This window comes from Budorcas taxicolor, chromosome 5, assembly GCF_023091745.1.
Source record: "Budorcas taxicolor isolate Tak-1 chromosome 5, Takin1.1, whole genome shotgun sequence".
NCBI lineage: Eukaryota > Metazoa > Chordata > Mammalia > Artiodactyla > Bovidae > Budorcas > Budorcas taxicolor.
Window position 1 is genome coordinate 104,357,240 of NC_068914.1, and position 19,778 is coordinate 104,377,017.

At 47.9% G+C, this 19,778-nt stretch overlaps 1 protein-coding gene across 1 annotated transcript in view; it reads left to right on the plus strand.

Moving 5' to 3' along the window:
• The window catches only part of ELK3 (ETS transcription factor ELK3), a 68,771-nt gene that overhangs the window by 21,096 nt on the left and 27,897 nt on the right, over nucleotides 1-19,778 (plus strand). The window contains exon 2 of the mRNA XM_052640068.1: nucleotides 6,666-6,874. Within this exon, the coding sequence (XP_052496028.1) occupies nucleotides 6,668-6,874 (207 nt within the window). The 5' untranslated portion in view covers nucleotides 6,666-6,667. The remainder of the gene's footprint in view (nucleotides 1-6,665; nucleotides 6,875-19,778) is intronic.

Sequence of the window (19,778 nt, forward strand, 5' to 3'; positions counted from 1 at the left end):
GTGCCTATTGTGGAATCATTGCCTAATGAACAAAGAACCAAGGTGGATATAGTATCTAAATAATGCCTTTGAGCTAGGTGAAGGCCAAATATCCTCACAACACGATCTATGAAGAAGTTTCTCTGTTGCTTAAAAAATAATAGTAAACTTTGGAATAACACTATGTACCAAGTGTAGTTCAACTGCATTCTTAGGAACTCATGTAATCCTTGCAACAGCCCTCTAAGGGAGATACTTTTATCATCATCTCCATTTTCCTTATGAGGTAATTGAGGCACAGAAAGGTTAACTAACTTAACCAAAGTCCCACAGCCAAACAGGACTGGTACTTAGATTTGAACCCAGATAGTGTGGCTCTGAATCTGCTCTTCCTCACTGTCTAGCCTTCTAAGTAGACAGAAGCAGTTCACCCTCTCATCTGCTGCAAGTTGTAGAAAATAATTATGCTTCCACAAAAAACTGTGTGTTGTCTAGACTCTAATCTCCTCTGGAGGATGTGATTTTGGTTTTATGGAAGGTTTTACAATCTACTAATTAGAGATAGCTGATAACAAAAATAATTATTGTCTATAGGTATGAAAATTCTCTCCTATCTTGTAGAGTTCAGTTGACTCCTCTGTCACCCCTGTTTGTGCATTCAAGATTCCTAATTTATAAATGCCTTTATTATTCAGATTCTTTTTTGAACTTGTTAGAACACCTGCCAAGTTCCCTGGTTGACTAATGAGTGAAATAAAATCTTTAACATGTCTTCATTTTATATCTGTAGGAGAGCCATGATTTTACCCATTTTGAAAATTATTTTTTAACAAAGGTATTTCTCAGCTCTTAGCTTCTCTATGAGGCCTTCCATGACCTGCTCACACACCCCAGGCTCCCACTCCCTTAACCTGCTCTGGTTGCCTTTCCCTGTAACACTGTTTTTCCAAAATATTGTGTTTTAATAGTCATATGTTTGTTGTTTGTGGCCTGTCTTCTCCCATTAGAAGGTAAGATTCACGAAGACAGAGGTCTTCATCTCCTTTGTCTCTGATGTATCCCAAATACCCAGAAAGTGTCTTGGCATAAAATGGATACTCAAAAAAAATTGAAAAAGGTGGAGGGAGAATTGAGTCTCTCTCCTCTTTGTAGGGTATAATTGTATAAACACATACTTACTCAAAATAACTTACATGGCCATAACTTCTGTGTTGGTTGTCTCTCAACCAAGTATCATGTGCCATATGTAAGATTAATTGTTAATTTGCATAGGGTGGGAGAGATCAGCTGGTTGTAAAGGACTATAAACCTTGAGGCACTTATATCCATTTTTCTTCTTAATATTGAAGGGAGACTATAATAAGATATTTAGTGAAGATGATTTGCCCACATGAGGACCTATTAATTTTTTGCCTCCTGCTCCTTCCAAAGGAGGGATGTGTGTTATTCAGATTTGACAAACTGTTTTAAATGATCTAACTATCCTCCACCGTGGCAATATCTAGGCTATAAATCGCAAAGGAGAAGGAACAGCTGGGGGAAATAGCAGGTAGCTCTGTTCTCTGGAGAGGCCTGGAAGAGGCCTGATCCACTGCTGTGACCGTGGTCTTGGGTTAGTTCCAGTAGAAGTGCTGAGGAGAAACCACGTGCAGTGGGCGGCAGGGTCGAGGTGCAGTCAGCGATGGTGCAGAGGGGACCTGATGCGGAGGGCGCCTCTTCCTGCGAGAGCAGCGATGCTTTCACAGTGGATCCTCCTAAACAGAAAAGTGCAAAGCTTAATGTTCACATTAAGCACGGCATTATGAGCACTGTAAAACCTAGAGAATCTTTCAATTGATAAAAATTTAACCTTGAAAAAAGAGGAAAAATAAAAATAAGAATAGAATCATGTGCTTTCCGTGAAATTAAAAATAATTTAAAAACCATCAGTCAATGATTTTGCAGCTATCAAATTATTTTATGAGATTTTTAAGATTTCTAAGGATCATGTATTCATATTAAATGTTAAATTTTATCGACTCTTGGAAAAAGAAAAGAATGGCATTACCATACCTGATAAAATTTTATCCATTCAAAATAAGGCCTTGGGGGGTGGGGCACGAGGAAGAGTACCATTTTCTACTCAGCTGAAAGTTTGATTTGGGAAATTTTTTCTAAAGGAAATTATAGCATTTCTTTCATGTATTCCACATATTTTAAGTGGAGAGTTGTGGGAAGTCAGCTAAATGAGGCTAGGCTGATGAAACATATTAAGTTAAAGCAGACCGCCTCTTGTATAATAATGTATCAAACATAAATCTCAAGTATCAGTGCTTTCTTGAACTTTTTATTTAGTAAGAGCCACAGGATGCTGCCTGAATTACACACATTCTTCATAATGGCAGCCAGATACACTGGACTTGACGGTACCTTCATGTTAAGACATAGGACTTTATTAAGGATTCTAGGCATCAAGGAATTAATTTTTTTAAAAAACACTAAAAATAACTTTTTTTGGTGAGAGATATATTAATTTTGATGAATTTGCTACTGTGTATTGGTGGTTGGGGAGAGTGTGTTCCCCAGGCATGTGTTAGACTCTTTCCTTTGCCAGTGTCCTTGAGGGGGCAAAGTTTGTAGCTCACAAAGGTGTGAAGCATGACTGTGCGTGAAAACAGTTGTGCAAATGATGACACTGAATCATAGTTACTAAAGCTGGAACTAAAATCGAGGAAACGCTGAGTATCTTAGTGGTGGGAGCCACGGTGGTGAGATCAGTTACTGACCCGCCCACCCCAAGCCCTCCCGTGTTCCCATTGCCCTGCATACACTCAGCCGCTTCCATCACCAGAGAGGGTGGCAAGGGTGGAGGCCAGAGTGGCCGTGGGGGGCCCACTGCCTCCCAGCATGACTTTTGCCAAGTGTAGACGTGGGTGACAGATGTTTGTAGGTGTGATAAGCTCGTGGGGAAATATTTCTGAGGCTCATCTCTGAGTCACGTGTGGCTGGATTTCTCACAGTAAAGATTTGTGTGACTGCACACTCACTGAAGCTGGCGGATCCATCGGTGTGGAGGAGTGGCGGAAGGGCTGGAGAAGGAGAATGGGCTGTCAGAGGCGGGTTTGTCGTGGTTTAGGCAGGAGTGGCTAGACGGTTTAGTCACCTCCAGTGTAGCCGGGTCACTCACATCAACCCTCCCAGGAACCCTCCCACCCTCAGCAGTGACGGGGGAGGAAGGGGGCATTCCTCAGCCCACCCAGCCTCACCAAAGCTCTGAGTGTGTGTGCGGGGTAGCCCTCTGATTCCTGGTGCTCAGCTTGTGGCTCTCCTTGGCCCAGCTCATCAATCCTGGAAATCTGGCAGGGCCTTGATGAGGGTGTCCTTGTCCTTACCCTTTGCTTCTCTGCCTTTTCACTTTCCTCTCTTATATCTCCCTTTTCTTTCCCTCTTTCCTCCTTTTACCTTTGCTGAAGGCCGTGCCATAGCACCCATGATCATTTGTGTGGCCCACTTGTAACCCTCAGAATAAAGACAGGATTGGCCAGTCCCCTGCATAACATGCTCTTTCATGCCTAGACACACCTCATGATTACGAATGTAAGTTTACAGTGTAAAGATATCATACCCCAGCAAAGAGAGTGTTTTTAGACTAAGACATTGTAATAGTCAGCTCTCGCTGCTATGATACTGCATAACAGACAGCCTGAGAGTCACTGGTATACAGAAACATTAATTTTTCCCGTTGGTTGACCTCAGGGACACTGCTTCAGACTGTGATTTGTGGGACTTGTCTCCAGGCTTTGGGTCGAGCTCAGATTGGCTCCACATGTCTCATTTTTGCGCCATAGCTTCAGAGTAGTAACACGAACACAAGAGGAAAAGTGCAAACATAGGAAGCCTTTTAGACCTCAGCTGAGAAAGGGCACATTGCCGTTTCTGCTCATCATTCCATTGGCCAAATCAAATAATGTGGCCATCCCCAAATATCAGTGGGATGGGGGAAAAGTACTCTACCCATTCTGGGCGCTGCTGCACGGCCACTTGAAAGGGAGGAGGAGTGAAAGATTGAGAACATTTATCCTGTCCGGTCCTCATCGTTGATGCCTGGGGCACATGGCTCCAATACACAGGGTTGGAATGCCATGGAAAGGGATTCCAGGAAGCACAAGAAGCTCTGAAGAGTCCTGGTTGGTAGAAGCACCAAGTGTGAAACACATGGAGATGTTTACATTGCCCTCCTGTTGCATCTAGAGCGTTATGGCTCGTGTCAGAGATGGGGAAGGTGTGAGTGGCTAGAGCCGCCGACCCAGGGACCCCTTCCATCCAGACCTCCACACCCACTGGCAGCCTTCTACCCTTTGGAGCAGGTTCCTCCGAGCATCCACTTTAAAATTTTAGAGATATTTGAAAGCTTGCTGTCTGAAGGGTTTGGGTGAGAAAACACTGAAGAATTTGAGACAACTGTTAGCGAGTCTTAGTGCCAATGATGGGGAGAAAGTTGTGGTCCGTCCTCAAATAATCAGAAGCTTATATTCAGAGTTGGAGCTGGCAGGCTGCTGCGTGTGTTTACGAGACTCCTGAGATACAAAAGGCTGTTTTGATCCAACAAGGAAGTGATTTATTGTCTTACGGACGGAGAGGCCATCGTGGTGAAGACTGATTTCTGAAAAGAATATCTCCTCTAAAGAGCCGTAAATAAAAGTGCCCTATGGGTATTTGAAGAACATTGCTATTCTGTTTCTCTAACCGAGAAACCCATGTTGCTCAGAGAAACAGTAAAATGTGTTCTTTTGGCTGAACATGTGAAAGGAAATAAGGAAATAAACACTTATTGGAAAGCTAGATATTTTTCACATGGATCCCCGTGTGGAAAGGGAGAAAAATGATTCATCAGTCTGAAAGCTGCCCCTTTAAGAGAAATGCAGGAGAGGAGGTGTGGAGTTGACAAAAATATTGGTACAGATAAGTCTCCCTAAGGCTGTTACTCTGGCTCCTGGGTCTCCCAGAGTCGTGTGTTTGTCACCGCTTGCTTGTTCCCGTCACCCTGGCTGCCTGCTGGGGCTTCGGTGTTTCCTCTTTGCCTTACGGCATAATCCCTACCTCTCTCTGGCTTTGTCCCCACCTCACAACTGGCCTTCGAAGCTTCTGTCTGTGCCAGAAGCCAGTTATCCACCCTCTGGTCATCCTGGGCTTCCTCATTCCAGCATCTTTGCCAGATCCAAACCCAGGCACTTCACGTGTCCAGTCATGAGGGTTGAGCTATGATGAAGCTCTCGAGACCAGCCCAACCGCCTCTCCTTTCGTAATGTGCAAATGTTGATGAGACAAATGGGCATTGTTGTTGTTATTTTTACAGTCAGTACCCATTGCCATGAAAGTCTTCAAATGTCTGAAGTTGGGAACGGCCTGGGAGAGTGGGGAAAAATTTCCTTGAGAAAGTCCCATATGAACTGGGTAGTGTTGGATGAGTAGGATTTCACCAAGCTTCAGAGCTGAGGAACAGCATTTTAGTCAGAAGGAACAGCAATTACAAAGTCCTCAACAGAGTCAAGGGGGAAAGATAACATTTTATAGGCTTCCTTCTCATAGTGAAGAAAAGAATGCATTTCCCATCTCTGTGTTTGTGACAGGGGTGGGCTTTTTTTGGGGGGGTGGGCTGTGCGGGGTCTTATTTACCACATGTGGGATCTTTAGTTGCGGCATGCGAACTCTTAGCTGTGCAGGTGAGATCTAGTTCCCTGACCAGGGATCGAACCCAGGCCTCCTGCACTGGGAGCACAGAGTCTAAGACCACCAGGAAGTCCCACAAAAGGTGTTTCTATCTGCAGCGTGACAAGTGCCTAAGAAAGAGACCAGCTCTCTAAGTGGCAGTGACTGATCCCTCAGGTCTTTAAGCATATATCAGTAGGGCATTGGGCTGGGTTATCAGAGCACTGGGAATACAGAAAGTAACCTAACAAAGTCCCTTCTTCCAGAAGCTCCTCACCCAGTCACACCTATTGGCATACCCCCAGCCCCTACGTCAGAGAAGGCAATGGCACCCCACTCCAGTACTCTTGCGTGGAAAATCCCATGGATGGAGGAGCCTGGTAGGCTGCAGTCCATGGGGTCGTGAAGAGTCGGACACGACTGAGCGACTTCACTTTCACTTTTCACTTTCATGCATTGGAGAAGGAAATGGCAACCCACTCCAGTGTTCTTGCCTGGAGAATCCCAGGGACGGTGGAGCCTGGTGGGCTGCTGTCTATGGGGTCACACAGAGTAGGACACGACTGAAGTGACTTAGCAGTAGCAGTAGCAGCAGCCCCTGTGTAACTGCACTTAGTGGCTCCAGTGTTTCATCCAGGTAACAGCCTAGAGGCTGACCAGTGAGGGAGCTGATAGGACGAATGGGAACAGACACCATGTGCATTGTATGGGCAATAGTTTGTATGAGGACTGATTCTAGGAAGGGGCAGTCCGTTAATCATTTTTTTCATATCATCCCCAGTGTAACCCTGTCACCTGTGGGGATGTGTGTGGCGAATACCAGGGTCACAGGGCTTGTTTTGCAGACATGCAGCCGGATATGATCCAGAGTGGCTGGTTGGGATGGAAATGAAAGTCACTTGAGGTTTGCTGGGGTAGGGGTGGTCCTGAGGTATCCACCCGAGTGCCCCCACCCCCCCAGCCCTGGCAGCTGCACTGACGCAGCCCTCCCTCCCCAGGTATGGAGAGTGCAATCACGCTGTGGCAGTTCCTGTTGCAGTTACTGCTGGACCAGAAACACGAGCACCTGATCTGCTGGACTTCCAATGATGGTGAATTCAAGCTCCTCAAAGCAGAAGAAGTGGCCAAGCTGTGGGGACTCCGGAAAAACAAAACAAACATGAACTATGACAAGCTGAGCAGAGCCCTGCGATACTATTATGACAAGGTAAGCCTTGGCCGTTTCGGGAGGCTGTCATGGGGAGGGAGCCACCCTCACGGTCCACTGAGGACAGCGGAAAATCGTGTAGTGTGTGCGCGCGCACGTGCATGCTCAGTCATATCTGACTCTCTGCGACCCAGCGCAGTAGTAGCCCACCAGGCTCCTCTGTCCATGGGATTTTCCGGGCAGGAATACTGGAGTGGGTTGCCATTTCCTTCTCCAGGGAGCATACCACGAAGGGCATCAAACAGGGGCTGCTGATGCAAGTTTGGTTGCTATTTAAGAAAGGCTGTGCTGTAGGGACTTTTTTTCTGGCAGCCCTTTAGGTGATGATGTTTTCGTTGTTTAGTTTCACAAGTTGTCTCCAACTCTTTCTCGACCCCATGGAACGTAGCCTGCCAGACTCCTTTGTCCATGGGATTTCCCAGGCAAAAATACTGGAGTGGGTTGTCATTTCCTTCTCTAAGGGATCTTTCCGACCCAGGGATTGAACCTGCATCTCCTGCATTGGCAAGCGAGTTCTTTATCAGTTAGCCACCAAGGGAGATCCACCCTTTAGGTGGTACCGTGGGTCAAATTTTGTTGCCTCTGCATTTTCTTCTGCGGTTGCTGCAAAAATTTGCTCACAACAGAAATTAGATGCAGGGAGGTTCTGGGGCCTCCGTAATAGGTAGAGTGACAGAATGAATGTGACAGTCGAGAAAGTCTGCTTATCCAGTCTGGTTTGTGATTCACTCAAACAGGCTTTTCCAGGGTGGGGAGGGGATGGTACCTGGGGCAAGCTAAATAACATTTGGGTGCCTGCTGTCCTCATTTATAAAATGGGGCTCAAATAATGTGGGCTCAGGACTGCTGTGTAGAACTAAACAAGCCAGCACACGTGGAACACTTAGAGCAATGCTTGGTACTCGGGGATCACGACTTCGTGGGAAACCTCCCTAATTAAAAGCAAGATCGTTCTCATGTTTAAGTCCCGGAAATAAGTCAGAGTGCTTTATTAATGATAACACAGCATAGTTTCCAAAGTCTGGACAGTCGGAATGAGCTGTAATGCGTTTCTGGAAAAGCAATTGATGTGCCTGCTGGGGCAAAATTATTGCTCTTGAGGGGTAATCATTTCTGGCCTGTAATTGTTGACCATTTCTGTGTGGAGCTATTGTTGCTGAATATTTGGCCTCATAGACATAAAGATTTGGAGTCCTAATAAGGGTAAGCTTTTGTTCCGGTTTTACTATTCATGTTGAAAGGTGAATTAAAAACTGATTTAAATATTAGTTCCTGAACTATCTTTAGTGACTTCCTCCTGCCAACCTCTTTGGAATTCAAGACAGAAGGATTACACATTTCAGGAAGTGGCGGCATCGTTAATTATAAAGTGTTCCTTTATATGATCGTAATTGCATATGATTATGTCATTGAAATGTTAAAGGTGCTTCCCTTTAATGTAGCAATTAATTAATGCCGGCTTAATGCAGAGTCCTACCAAGATGTAAAAAGCACTTCTCACAAATTGCGCTGTCTGAAAGCCTCACAGATGGTTTATTGTTTTGCCTTTTTTCCCAGGTTCTAAGTCACACAATGAGAATTGGGGCCCTCTGAAGGAAAACTGTCATCTTGTTGGCTGGCAGAATGCCTAAGAGCATGACTTTGAGCCTGACCAAAAAAAAAAAAGTGATTTTATAGTTTTAAATCAAGGTGTCACAGAAAAGGGGTTCGGTGTCTGTGACTTGGTTTCCCCTTTTTCACATGGCCCAGGCCTTGGGACAGAGGACTGTGGGATTTCAGCCCAAGAGAGATCGGAGGTGTAAGGTGACTTCCCCAAGAGACAGGCCAAGCCGTGCAGCACCGTCTGCGTCTGGTCTCCCTTGGGCAGATTTTTAAATCTCTGGGGAAAGCAATTTCAGATTCTGCAGTCACCCTGCATGTTTTGTATAGCCTGCTCTCCACACCCCCTGAGACTGTCCTGCGGGTGTCTCTTCCTTTACAGGTAAGGACGAGGGCCTTTGATGGGAAACCTGCAGCCAGAGAGCGGTAGAGCCAGGGTGCCCACGTTCCGGACCGGAAGGCACACACCCTGCCTTCTGAGCCATTTGTTTCCTGTGCCTCTGAGCACCTGATTTCCAAGCAGGCAGTCAGACAGCACAAAGGGTATCACAGCCTTAGACGTTTTTGTTTTTTGTCAAGCACGCCGGGTCTGAGTGGCCAGTGTGGCCTGCTCACCCCCAGTGTCCCTTTCCTCTGCTGCTGGGCTGAGCTAAGGTCTGGCCACGTGACCTTCGTGCTGCCAGCTAGCGCTGCCAGTGAGGGCCAGCGTGGCTCTTGCCCAGGTGTCATGCGGGCTCAGCCACCAGGAGAAGATGCCCTTCCTCCTTCCTTGGGAACACCTACACCAAACGCTTGTGTGTGCACTCGGCCGTTTGAGTCTTTCTCTTGAGACCTGCGATGGTCATTAGACGCTGAATACAGGGTTGTTGGTTTTTTCATATAATTTTTAAAAAATGTTAAGTTATTTATTTGTTTTGGCCATGCTGGATCTTCATTGGGGCATGTAGGCTCCTCTCGTTGCGGTGCGTGGGTTTGGTAGTTGCACCAAGCAGGCTTAGTTGCCCTGAGGCATGTGGACTCTTAGTTCCCCGACCAGTGATCGAACCCATGACCCCGGCATTGGAAGGTGGATTCTTAATCACTGGACTTCGAGGGGAGTCCTGACAGCAGGCACTTAATATAGTTTTAAGTGAAAAGAGAAGGAGGGACAACATGGGGAGGAGATGAAGAAGGGACGGGTGCCCTGAGTGAGTGAGGGGAGAGAAAGAACAGAAAGGGGGAAGAACATGGGAGAAGAGATGAACAAAGGGTGAAAAGTTGTATTTTACATTTTGTGATGGACACTTGTCAGTTTTGTCAGTGTGACTCTAGGACTCTGTGTATTTGAATGGTATGAAATTGCCAATATCTGACTATTTTTGATCCACAAAAATGGCACTCTTACATGATCTGGTCTCTCACCTGAGAGGTAGGTTCGAGGAAGGTCTTTGTGAATGTGGAGTCCCTGACCACATGGGCGCCCTTGCTGTGCCCCATCCTGCGCTGCATGTGCTTCTCATGTCGCACAGCCCTCCTGTGACCCTGTCTGCCTTTCATGCCTCCCTCAGTCCCCTTCTTCCTTCCCCTCCCTTCTCCCTCCCTCCCCCCTGACACTTGCCCAGAACCTGCTCTGCACGTGGCATACATTAGGTGGCTCCCCGCCTTGTCAGCTGCTTCTTTGTTCCTATTGTCTTTCTTCTTCTTTGCCAGCTAGCATCTCTTCCCTGTTGAAACTGTACGTCCCTTGATTTGTCCTAATAGGCAAGTTTTCCTGCCAGAGTAAGCAGGCATGAGGACATTATTGTTTTTATATGCTACATGTTACATTTTTAACCCATTCTAATAATATTTAGAAATGGGCAGAGGGAAAAAGTGGAAAATGTATGCAAAACTGCAAAAGACTTCAGAGAACAATGTTTAGGCTAATGGAACCAGGTTGGGGCTGAGGCTCTTTAATCCTTGTTCCTCAGGAGGATGCCCTCAAGTCCCCCACCCCCACACCCCCACCCCTCCACCCTGGGCAGATTATCACAGTGAAAACTACAATAATAGCATTAACTCTGGGCTACAGGGTTTGGATTTAAATCCAGCTCCATGACTAGGTGCTTTGCCTAATTTCTCTTGGCCTCAACATTCTTTTCTGTAAGAGTAGAGACTATGTCATAGGATTGTGGTAGGGATTAGCTAAGTTAACACATGGTTAGGGCTGAGCGTCTTGATGAAGGTGAAAGAGGACAGTGAAAAAGCTGCCTTAAAGCTCAACATTCAGAAAATGAAGGTCATGGTATCTGGTCCCATCACTTCCTGGCAAATAGATGAGGAAACAATGGAAAAAGTAACAGACTTTATTATTTTGGGCTCCAAAATCACTGCAGATGGTGACTGCAGCCATGAAATTAAAAGCTGCTTGCTCCTTGGAAGAAAAGCCATGACAAACCTAGGCAGTATATTAAAAAGCAGAGACATTACTTTGCCGACAAAGGTCCATCTAGTCAAAGCTATGGTTTTTCCAATAGACGTGTATGGATGTGAGAATTGGACCATAAAAAAGGCTGAGCACTGAAGAATTGATTCCTTTGAACTGTGATGTTGGAGAAGACTCTTGAGAGTCCCTTGGACTGCAAGAACATCAAACCAGTCAATCCTAAAGGAAATCAGTCCTGAATATTCATTAAAAGGACTGATGGCTGAAGCTGAAGCTCTAATACTTTGGCCACCTGATGCAAAGAGCTGGCTCATTAGAAAAGACCCTGATGTTGGGAAAGATTGAAGGCAGGAGGAGAAGGGGATGACAGAGGATGAGATGGTTGGATGGCATCACTGACTGGATGGACAGGAGTTTGAGCAAGCTCCAGGAGTTGGTGAAGGACAGGGAAGTCTGCCATGCTGTAGTTCATGGGGTTGCAAAGAGCTGGACATGACTGAGTGAATGAGTGACAACAGGGCTAGGAACAGTACCCAAGCATGTTCAGTGCTGCCAAGCGTTAAGCCACAATAATAATGCAGAGGCTAGTTCCCTGAGCACTTATTTGAAAAATTCAGGCAGGTGCCAAGAAGAAAGTTAGGACTTTTGTGCCAGCGTCCTGCACCAGCACACACCAGGGTGGGGTGGGCGGATCGCGCATGTCCAGGTGTTACAGCTCTTCTTACTCATGCTAAGAAATGCTTTGTGCTTTTTTTTTTTTTTTAATGTTTATTTATTTATTTTTGGCTCTGTTGGGTCTTAGCTGTGACACATGGATCTTTGTTGCTGCGCGTGCTCTCTAGTTGTGGCGTGCAGACTTAGTTGCCCCTCAGCCTGTGGCATCTTAGTTCCCTGACGAGGGATTGAGCCTGTGTCCCCTGCATTGAAAGGTAGATTCTTAACCACTTGGACCACCAGGGAAGTCCCTGTGGTGCTTTTTAATATCTGTTTTGGCTGATTTGACAATTAAGCTTTCAAAGATGCTTTCATATTTAAATGACACTTCCCGCCCCTCATACTCAGACACTTCCCCGTGCTTCCCCTGGTGGGGCGAGCCTCCCCCTCCTCGTGCTCCCTTTGTGGTCAGTGCCATCCTGGTAGAGTCCTACTGTGTCTCCATCCCTATGTCTCGGATCCCTGATGGGGAAGTGGGCACCAAAAAGCACCTTCCTCCCTGGATTGTGTGAGGCGTGCGTGTGACCATGTGCTCAGGTGCTCAGCACCTGGTTGGTGTTCAGTTGCTCCATCGTGTCTGACTCTTTCCCACCCCATGGACTGCAGCACACCGGGCTTCCCTGTCCTTCACTATCTCCTGGAGCTTGCTCAAACCCATGTCCATTGAGTCAGTGATGCCAACCATCTCATCCTCTGTCGTCCCCTTCTCCTGTCCTCAATCTTTCCCAGCATCAGGGTCTTTTCCAATGAGTCAGTTGTTCACATCAGGTGGCCGAAATACTGGTGTTTCCGCATCAGTCCTTCCAATGAGGCTTCTTTTAGGATTGGCTGGTGTGATCAACACTTGGTAAGGACACACTATAAAAATGCCTGTCATTTCTGTTATCTGTGTTTTAAGACTTACTGCCTGGCGGTGCAAGTGTTTGTTTCTGTGACCACTCACAGAGCTATCTACACCACAGGCTCCTGGCTTACCCACTTTCGTCACTCTGGTGCTCTGCACAGAGTCTGGCACATACCCGGGGCTTAGTAAGTATTGGAAGCAAATGAATGAGCAAACGGGTAACATAGTGAAGTGGCCTCCACCCAGATTCAGATCACTTCTATCATGAAAGCTGACGCTAAATACATGTCAGAGAAAAGTTACTGCCTTTCGGTTATTGTATTAATTCTCTAGGGCTACTGTAACAATTTGCCACAAAGTGAGGGGCTTAAAACTGCAGATATTTGTTCTTCAGTTCTGGGGGCTAGAAGCTGAAGTCAGGGTGTCAGCAGGACCAGATTCCTTCTGAGACTTGGGGTGGAATCCTTCCTCACCTCTTCCCACCTTCTGGTGGTGGTCATCTGTCCTTGGCATTCCTTGACTTCTAGCTCCAGTCTCTGCCTCTGTCATCCCATGGCATTGCTCCCTGTGTCCAAATTTACCTCTTTAAAGGACACTAGGTGTATTGAATTTGAGTCCACCCTCAATACCGCATCTTAACTCGCTCACCTCTGTGAAGTCACATCCACAGGCCCTGTGACTAAGCCTTCCCCTACCTTTATGGAAGTACACTTCAACCCATATGATGTATATGATTTCTGACACTCCTGGGCTTGCATTTAGATTTTCACAATTACGCACCAAAGGAGAGCTTTGGAGATTGTGGTTTGATTCATCGAATCCTAAAGGATCATTGTTCCTGTGACATGTACAGCAGCTCGATTCAACTGCAGGTGTGAAACTAGACTCTATGAACGAATGTCACAATGTGTTCACCGTGGACCAGGCACTATGCTGGGTCCCCAGGGTGGAACGAAGGCCATGAGGATGAGCCCCACCTTAGAGGGTTTCAGAGTCTACGGAAATCAGGGGTTCCATGCCCTGAAAGAGCAGAGGACTTTAATACAAGACACAGATTAGAAGAAAAACCTACTGATCCCAATGGCCCCAATCCTGGATTTGTAAAAAACACAGTATCTACAAAGTGTAGTAAAAGAAGGTATGCCTATGTAATTAGAACCACCCAGAAGCTGTTCAAGAGGTGACTCAGTGCTCTGAATCCCAGGTTGGAAACACGCAGGTCATGAGAGGACACCTGTGTCTGAGCCCATGAAGGGCAGACACCAGGGTAGACAGAGACCTACATGGATGTTCAGTTCATGCCTGGGCATTTCACTGTCATCTCCTACCAAACAACTTGTGTTTCTGTCTTGCCGGGAGCCTCAGAGGTGGGCTGGTTCATTGCCTCAGTAGTTCTGATGGCTTACATTTTGGGGGTCGGGTTTTTTCTCTTCTTAGGTTTAAACTGAGTCTTCCACAAGGTACTTCTACAGCCTGATGTAGACATAAGGATCTGTCACAGAGGTTTTATTTATTAAATGGTTTAGCAACTCTAAATAACATTAGGCAGCTGCTGCTGCTGCTAAGTCGCTCCAGTCATGTCCGACTCTGTGAGACCCCATGGACAGAAGCCCACTAGGCTCTGCCATCCCTGGGATTCTCCAGGCAGGAACATCAGGCAGACTTGGTTTTAAAATCTCTTGTCCTGGGGTGGGAAAGAGAAGTGTCCATACCCAGAACACACCTGTCTCTGGCCCTGATTACTGCTGGCACCCATGGGCCTAAGTGTGAGGGGCATGGGGGACCCCTGGGATTCACAGCATTTACTCACCTCATGGACAGCTTCTAGGTGGTTTCTAATTATACAGGCATACCTCGTTTTATTGCACTCTGCAGAAACTGCACTTCTTTATGAATTGAAAGTTTGTGGCAACCCTGTGTTGAATGAATCTGGTAATTCTCACGGTATTTCAGACATTTTTATTAGTTTTACGTTTGTCATAGTGATCTGTGATCAGTGATCTTTGATGTTACTGTTTCAAGAAGATTGACTTGCTCAGATGGTGATTAGCATGTGTTTTATTTTTTTTAATTAAATTTTTTTTGATTAGCATGTGTTTTAATCAATAAAATATTTTAAAGGTATATATGTTGTTTTTTCAGATATAATGCTATTGCACATTTAACAGATTACAGTATACTATAAATATAGCTTTTATATGGACTGTGAAACCAAAAAAATTGTGTCTCACTTTGTTGCAATAGTTGTTTTAGGGTGATGGTCACTTTATTGACAGTGATCTGGGAAACCAAACCTGTGGTATCTCTGAGATATGCCTGTACATCCTTCTCAAGTTGGCATGGCCGGTTTCTCTCACCTCTGCCTTTTTTTCTATGGTTAGACCATTCCTTTGAAAACATACCCCCTGCCCTTGAGTGGCTTAGCAGCTGCTCAGGGAGACAAACACGAAAACCAGTTATGATAGCAAAGCGCTGGCTTGGTCATGATTCTAGCACCTACCTTGCAGTAAAGTGTTAGTCATGTCTAACTCTTAGAGACCCCGTGCACTGTAGCCCACAAGCTCCTCTGTCCTTGGAATTCTCCAGGCAAGAATACTGGAATGGGTTGCCATGCCCTTCCCCAGGGGATCTTCCCAACCCAGGGATTGAACCCAGGTCTCCTGCATTGTAGGTGGATTCTTTACCGTCTGAGCCATCAGGGAAGCCTGTAAAGTCAGAGACAAAGCTGCCAGAGGTCCAGACATCTGACCCAGGTCTTGAGTAAGAACACATTTATCAGGCTGACAAAAGTAGCGAAGGGATATACTGAAGAAGGGACCAGCATGTGCAAAGACCGGGAGGTGTGGAAGAGTCTGAGTGTTTATTTAGGGAATGAAGGAGGGATGAGATGGCAAGAGTGAGCGGGGGATGAACTTGATGGTGAGGGCAGTGGAGACCCAGTACAGGGCTGTCTGCGAGAGAGTGCCGTGGTCAGGTCTGCATTTTAGAAATAAACATCTGTGATTCCTCTTGACTCTTCGTGACATCAGTGGTGTCTCCGTCTGACCCCATAGCCCCGATCTTTGTGGCCAACTGGTACCAGTCGATTGCTGTCTGCTGGCCGAGCTGGCACTGTCACACCTTCCGCATCAGATCTGCACACCCCCTCTAGAACTGACTGAGAGCAAGGGGGAGAGAAGGGACAGGGTGGCGTCTGCCTCTTGTATGCACCCGCCAACTGGCTTCTGCTTGAGGAAGCCCAAGCCATGACTCCCTGTGTAGCTGCAGAAGGAGATCTGGAAGCTTACACGATCTTTTATCCTTTTCTGTCCAACAGAGCTTTTTGTCCTTGTTGTTGTTGGCAGTGAACACTCATCCCAGGGGGAGGCTGAGAGCTCTGCCAGCTCCCTTCTCATCAGGAGATTGAAATAGTGATATGGTGAAGACTCCTCCTGTCTCCACAGCAACCTCCCGGCTTAGCCTCACAATGTCCTGAACGGTCTTAACTTAATTGGAAGGGTTTTTAGTAGAGAACAGTCAAGACAGAGTCACTGGCAACATATTCCTGGAAGCAGAATGCATCACCTTCTTAACTTAATTGGATAATTCATTTTAAATTGGGTGTGCAATCACGACAGGAAAATGTTTGCATTAATAATACATATCTGAACCCAACTGCCTGCACCAAGAAGCCTGGCCCGGGTGGAATTCTTTAATTCCTCCAAATAAATTTTGTGAATATTATGTGATGTATTGTCTGTCAGAGTGGAGAAAGAACAAAAGTCCGGCAAGCATTTGTGTCTTGGTACTTTCTAGAACACCTTCGTGGGTTGTGAAATTTCACAGAAGACCCGTCTATCTTGGACTCTGTTCAGGAGTCTTTTGTGTTTCGGATGGTTCTGTGTGCTCAGCCCTGGGTCTGAGTATTGAGGGCTGGGCGTGTTTCGTTGTATGCCTTTTTTTTCTTTCATGTCCCGTCAGCCGCTTGGATGGTTTAAAGTACAACAGATGGCAACTGGGTTTTGCCTGGGGGCCACGGGGATGACCAGGGCCTCTCTGCAAGCTTTTGGGCCGGGATGCTGCCCGGAAACCTGTGAGGTAGCTGATGGCCTCGTGGAGGGCTTCCAGCCTGGGCCCCATTGCCCCATGAGGGAGCAGCTGGCTTGAGGGAGCCAACCTGCTGGGGGGACCCTGAGGGTTGATTAGGGGTGCCGCCTGTCTTGCACAAACTTCCAAGCCAGCTTCCCCTTTGGCACTCAGTGTTCCCTCAAATAGGGCCGTTGCTAAGAAACACCTAGAGTCCTGGGAGTCATTTCAACACTGTGCTGACGAGGCTGCAGTGCTTGGCAGCCTGGCCAAATCCACTGATGTCAGGCCATTGCCCAAGCCCACACCAGCTTGCCAGCATGAGCCTTCCTGATTCTGGGCTTCTCGTGGCAGGAAAATTGGGTGGTTGTGGAGATAAACTGACAAAACCCCTAGTGCTCACATCACACCGCCCACCACCCACCCACTGGGCCCAGCTGCTCCCCTGAGCCGCCTCCTTCCCATCTCCTTTGGGCTCCAGCGACAGTTTATCTTGGTTCCTACCCCACCATTGTGACTGTAACAGGGAAAGCTCACATGTACGGAGCCTCTGTTTTGAGCTAGGCTCATCTCCCTGCATGTGAAATGCCCATCTAAAATGGGCAGTGGACCCGTTTTAGAGATGGGGATACTGAATCTCAGCGAGGTTAATAACAGATTCAAGAAGAAACGACTGGTGAGCAGCAGAGCTTTCTACCTAGGAGTCTCAACCCCAAGGCCCATGCTCAGGACTATAAAGCCGGAAGGTCACCCAGCCGCAGGGCCAAGAACTCAAGCTTGAATCTGGTATTCCTAATATTGTTGATGATCGCCCCAGGGCAGGGAGAGGGGCATCACCTCCAGTGTTTGTTGTTTGAAATGACAGTGGAAGAACTGCTGGCAGTGTCCTCGGAGCCTGCTGAAAACATGAGGTGGTGGTTCTGGACACCCCAAAACACCCTGCCCTTCCTGTGTGTCCAGATGATGCCAGATCGGGGACTTCCCTGGTGGTCCAGACTCCGCACTTCCAATGCAGGGGGGCGTGGATTCGATCCCCAGTCAGGGAACTAAGATCCCACATGCCACCTGGCACAAACACTAAAAAAAAAAACAACTTACCTATTAAATAAAAAAGGCCAGATCAGAGCATGGCGCCCCTCTGCTTGTGCACCTGCCTGGCTCCCTGTGGCTTCCAGGAAAGGTTCCAAGCTCTCTACTCCATCTGGCCCCAGCCTGACTGCCTTGCTGCACCACCCCAGCCCCTTGTCCAGACCTCACGTGTGCCTGCACTCGCCCTCTGCCTCTCCTGCCGGGCCCCGGTCATCCTCCAGCTCCTGTTTGCGTCACCTCCTCCCGCTGATGTGGACACTTGGCGATGCCTCCTCTGCTCTGGGAGCTGGCCTTCCTTAGTACTCTCAGCATCTACAGCGCAGTGCTGTGCTCAGGCATATCTGACTGTGCGACCCCCATGGACTGTAGCCCACCAAGCTACTCTGTCCGTGGGATTCTCCAGGCAAGAACACTGGAGTGGGTTGCCATTTCCTCCTCCGGGGGATCTTCCCGACCCAGGGATTGAACCCACGTCCTCTGCGTTGGCAGGTGGGTTCTTTTACCAGAGCCACTTGGGAGCCTGGGACCGCATGAGCGCAGGATGGAGGAAACGATGAGCAAGCACCAAGACAAGCGGAGCATCAAGGGAAATCCACCCTCCTGGAATGTCAGCGCTGGGAGGGACCTCACATCCCCTGCTACCCTGATTGCCCCTCATTTACCACATGAAGACCCAAGAAGGGAAGCGAAGTTTCAGGAAAATCAGTGGCAAAGCCAGAATGAGATAAGAACATGCTCCCAGACCACCTGTGGTCCCCCACCCCCACCCCCTCCAGCCACCTGCCAGTGCTGGCGGCGGCTGCTTGAAGCGAGGTCACTGCCAACAACTACCCCACCCATGGGGAAAAGAGGGGAGCAGTTCTGCATTTGACTTTATTAACACTCCAGAGGCCTTTTAAATAAAAATACCCTTGAGTGTTGAAAGGGGCCCAGTGGGAGACAAGACTCCCTGTCCAATGAGAAGCAGCTGCGAGCCCAGAGTGGGTGGGAGGATGCCCTTAATGTCACGAGGTCTGGCTCCCCCCGCCTCCACCCAGCGGGGCAGCAAGAGTTTCTTGAGCAGCAGTGCCAGTAGGATTTGGAAGGGCGGTTTGCCCGACAGCTTAGCAGTGCCAGAGAGTAAAGAGATCTCATCCCAAACCACATGGAAACCTCCCCCGGGAGTCAGTTAGCTCCGAGACAGAGTTGGAGCCCTTTATTGGCAGCGCGTTATTCTTAGAAGTTGCAAGTGGGGGTGGATATGTGCGCGCTTGCGTGCAGGGTGCACTCCGGGCTTCCACAGTGCACCCAGGGTTTTCCAGGCTGCACCTGACTGGGTGTCCACGGCAACATGATGGCCCGAAGGCCAGCCGAGCTCTCAGAAGGGAAAGGCCGGGCCTCTCCACCCTGCCAGAGACATTAGGATAAGAGAGGATGTTTCCTTGGGCTGTTGTGACAAGTTAACACACAAGTTGGTGGCTCAAAACAATACAAGTGTATTCTCTACAAGTTGTGGAGGTCAGACGTGTGACGCTGAGGTGTCAGCAGCACCCGGCTCCCTCCGAAGGCCTTAGGGGAACCTCCTTCCTTGCTGTTTCCAGCTTCTGGGGCCCCTAGAAATCCTTGCTTCCTAACTTGTAGCTGCATCCTCCAATCCTTCCCCCTGCCTTCCCCTGACCTTCCTCCTTGTGTTTGTCTCTGGATCTTTGCTTTTCTCGTAGGGATGTCCGTCACTGAATTCAGTGCCCACGTAACTCCAGGACGATCCCATCCTGACGTCCTTAGCTGATTACATGTGAAAGACCCTCCTTCCAGATAAGGTCTCATTCTGAGGTTCTCAGTCGATGTGGACTTTATGGGTGGCAGGGAAGCTCTGTTCAACTCATGACCGAGGGGGAGGACTGCCCCAGGGGAGGCAGTTCAGACTCAGGGGTTGGGTCTCAGGAGCCCTTTCATAGCTGCTCCAGGGCGGACGGTGTGTGGTGAGCCTGCCCATAACAGGTTCCCAGCAGAGTCCAGTATGGCTGGCCAACCACTGTGTCCCCTCAGGTTCAGGTGGCAGCGGCGAGAGGAGGCGGGGGCTGCCACAACCGTCTGAGTAGCTGTCAGATGCTCCGAGGATGAGGACGAAGACCAGGTTCCCTTCCTTTGCTGTTCCTCAGAACCGAGCAAGGAGCTTCTCATACAAATGCATTTCCAGGGTTTGCTTG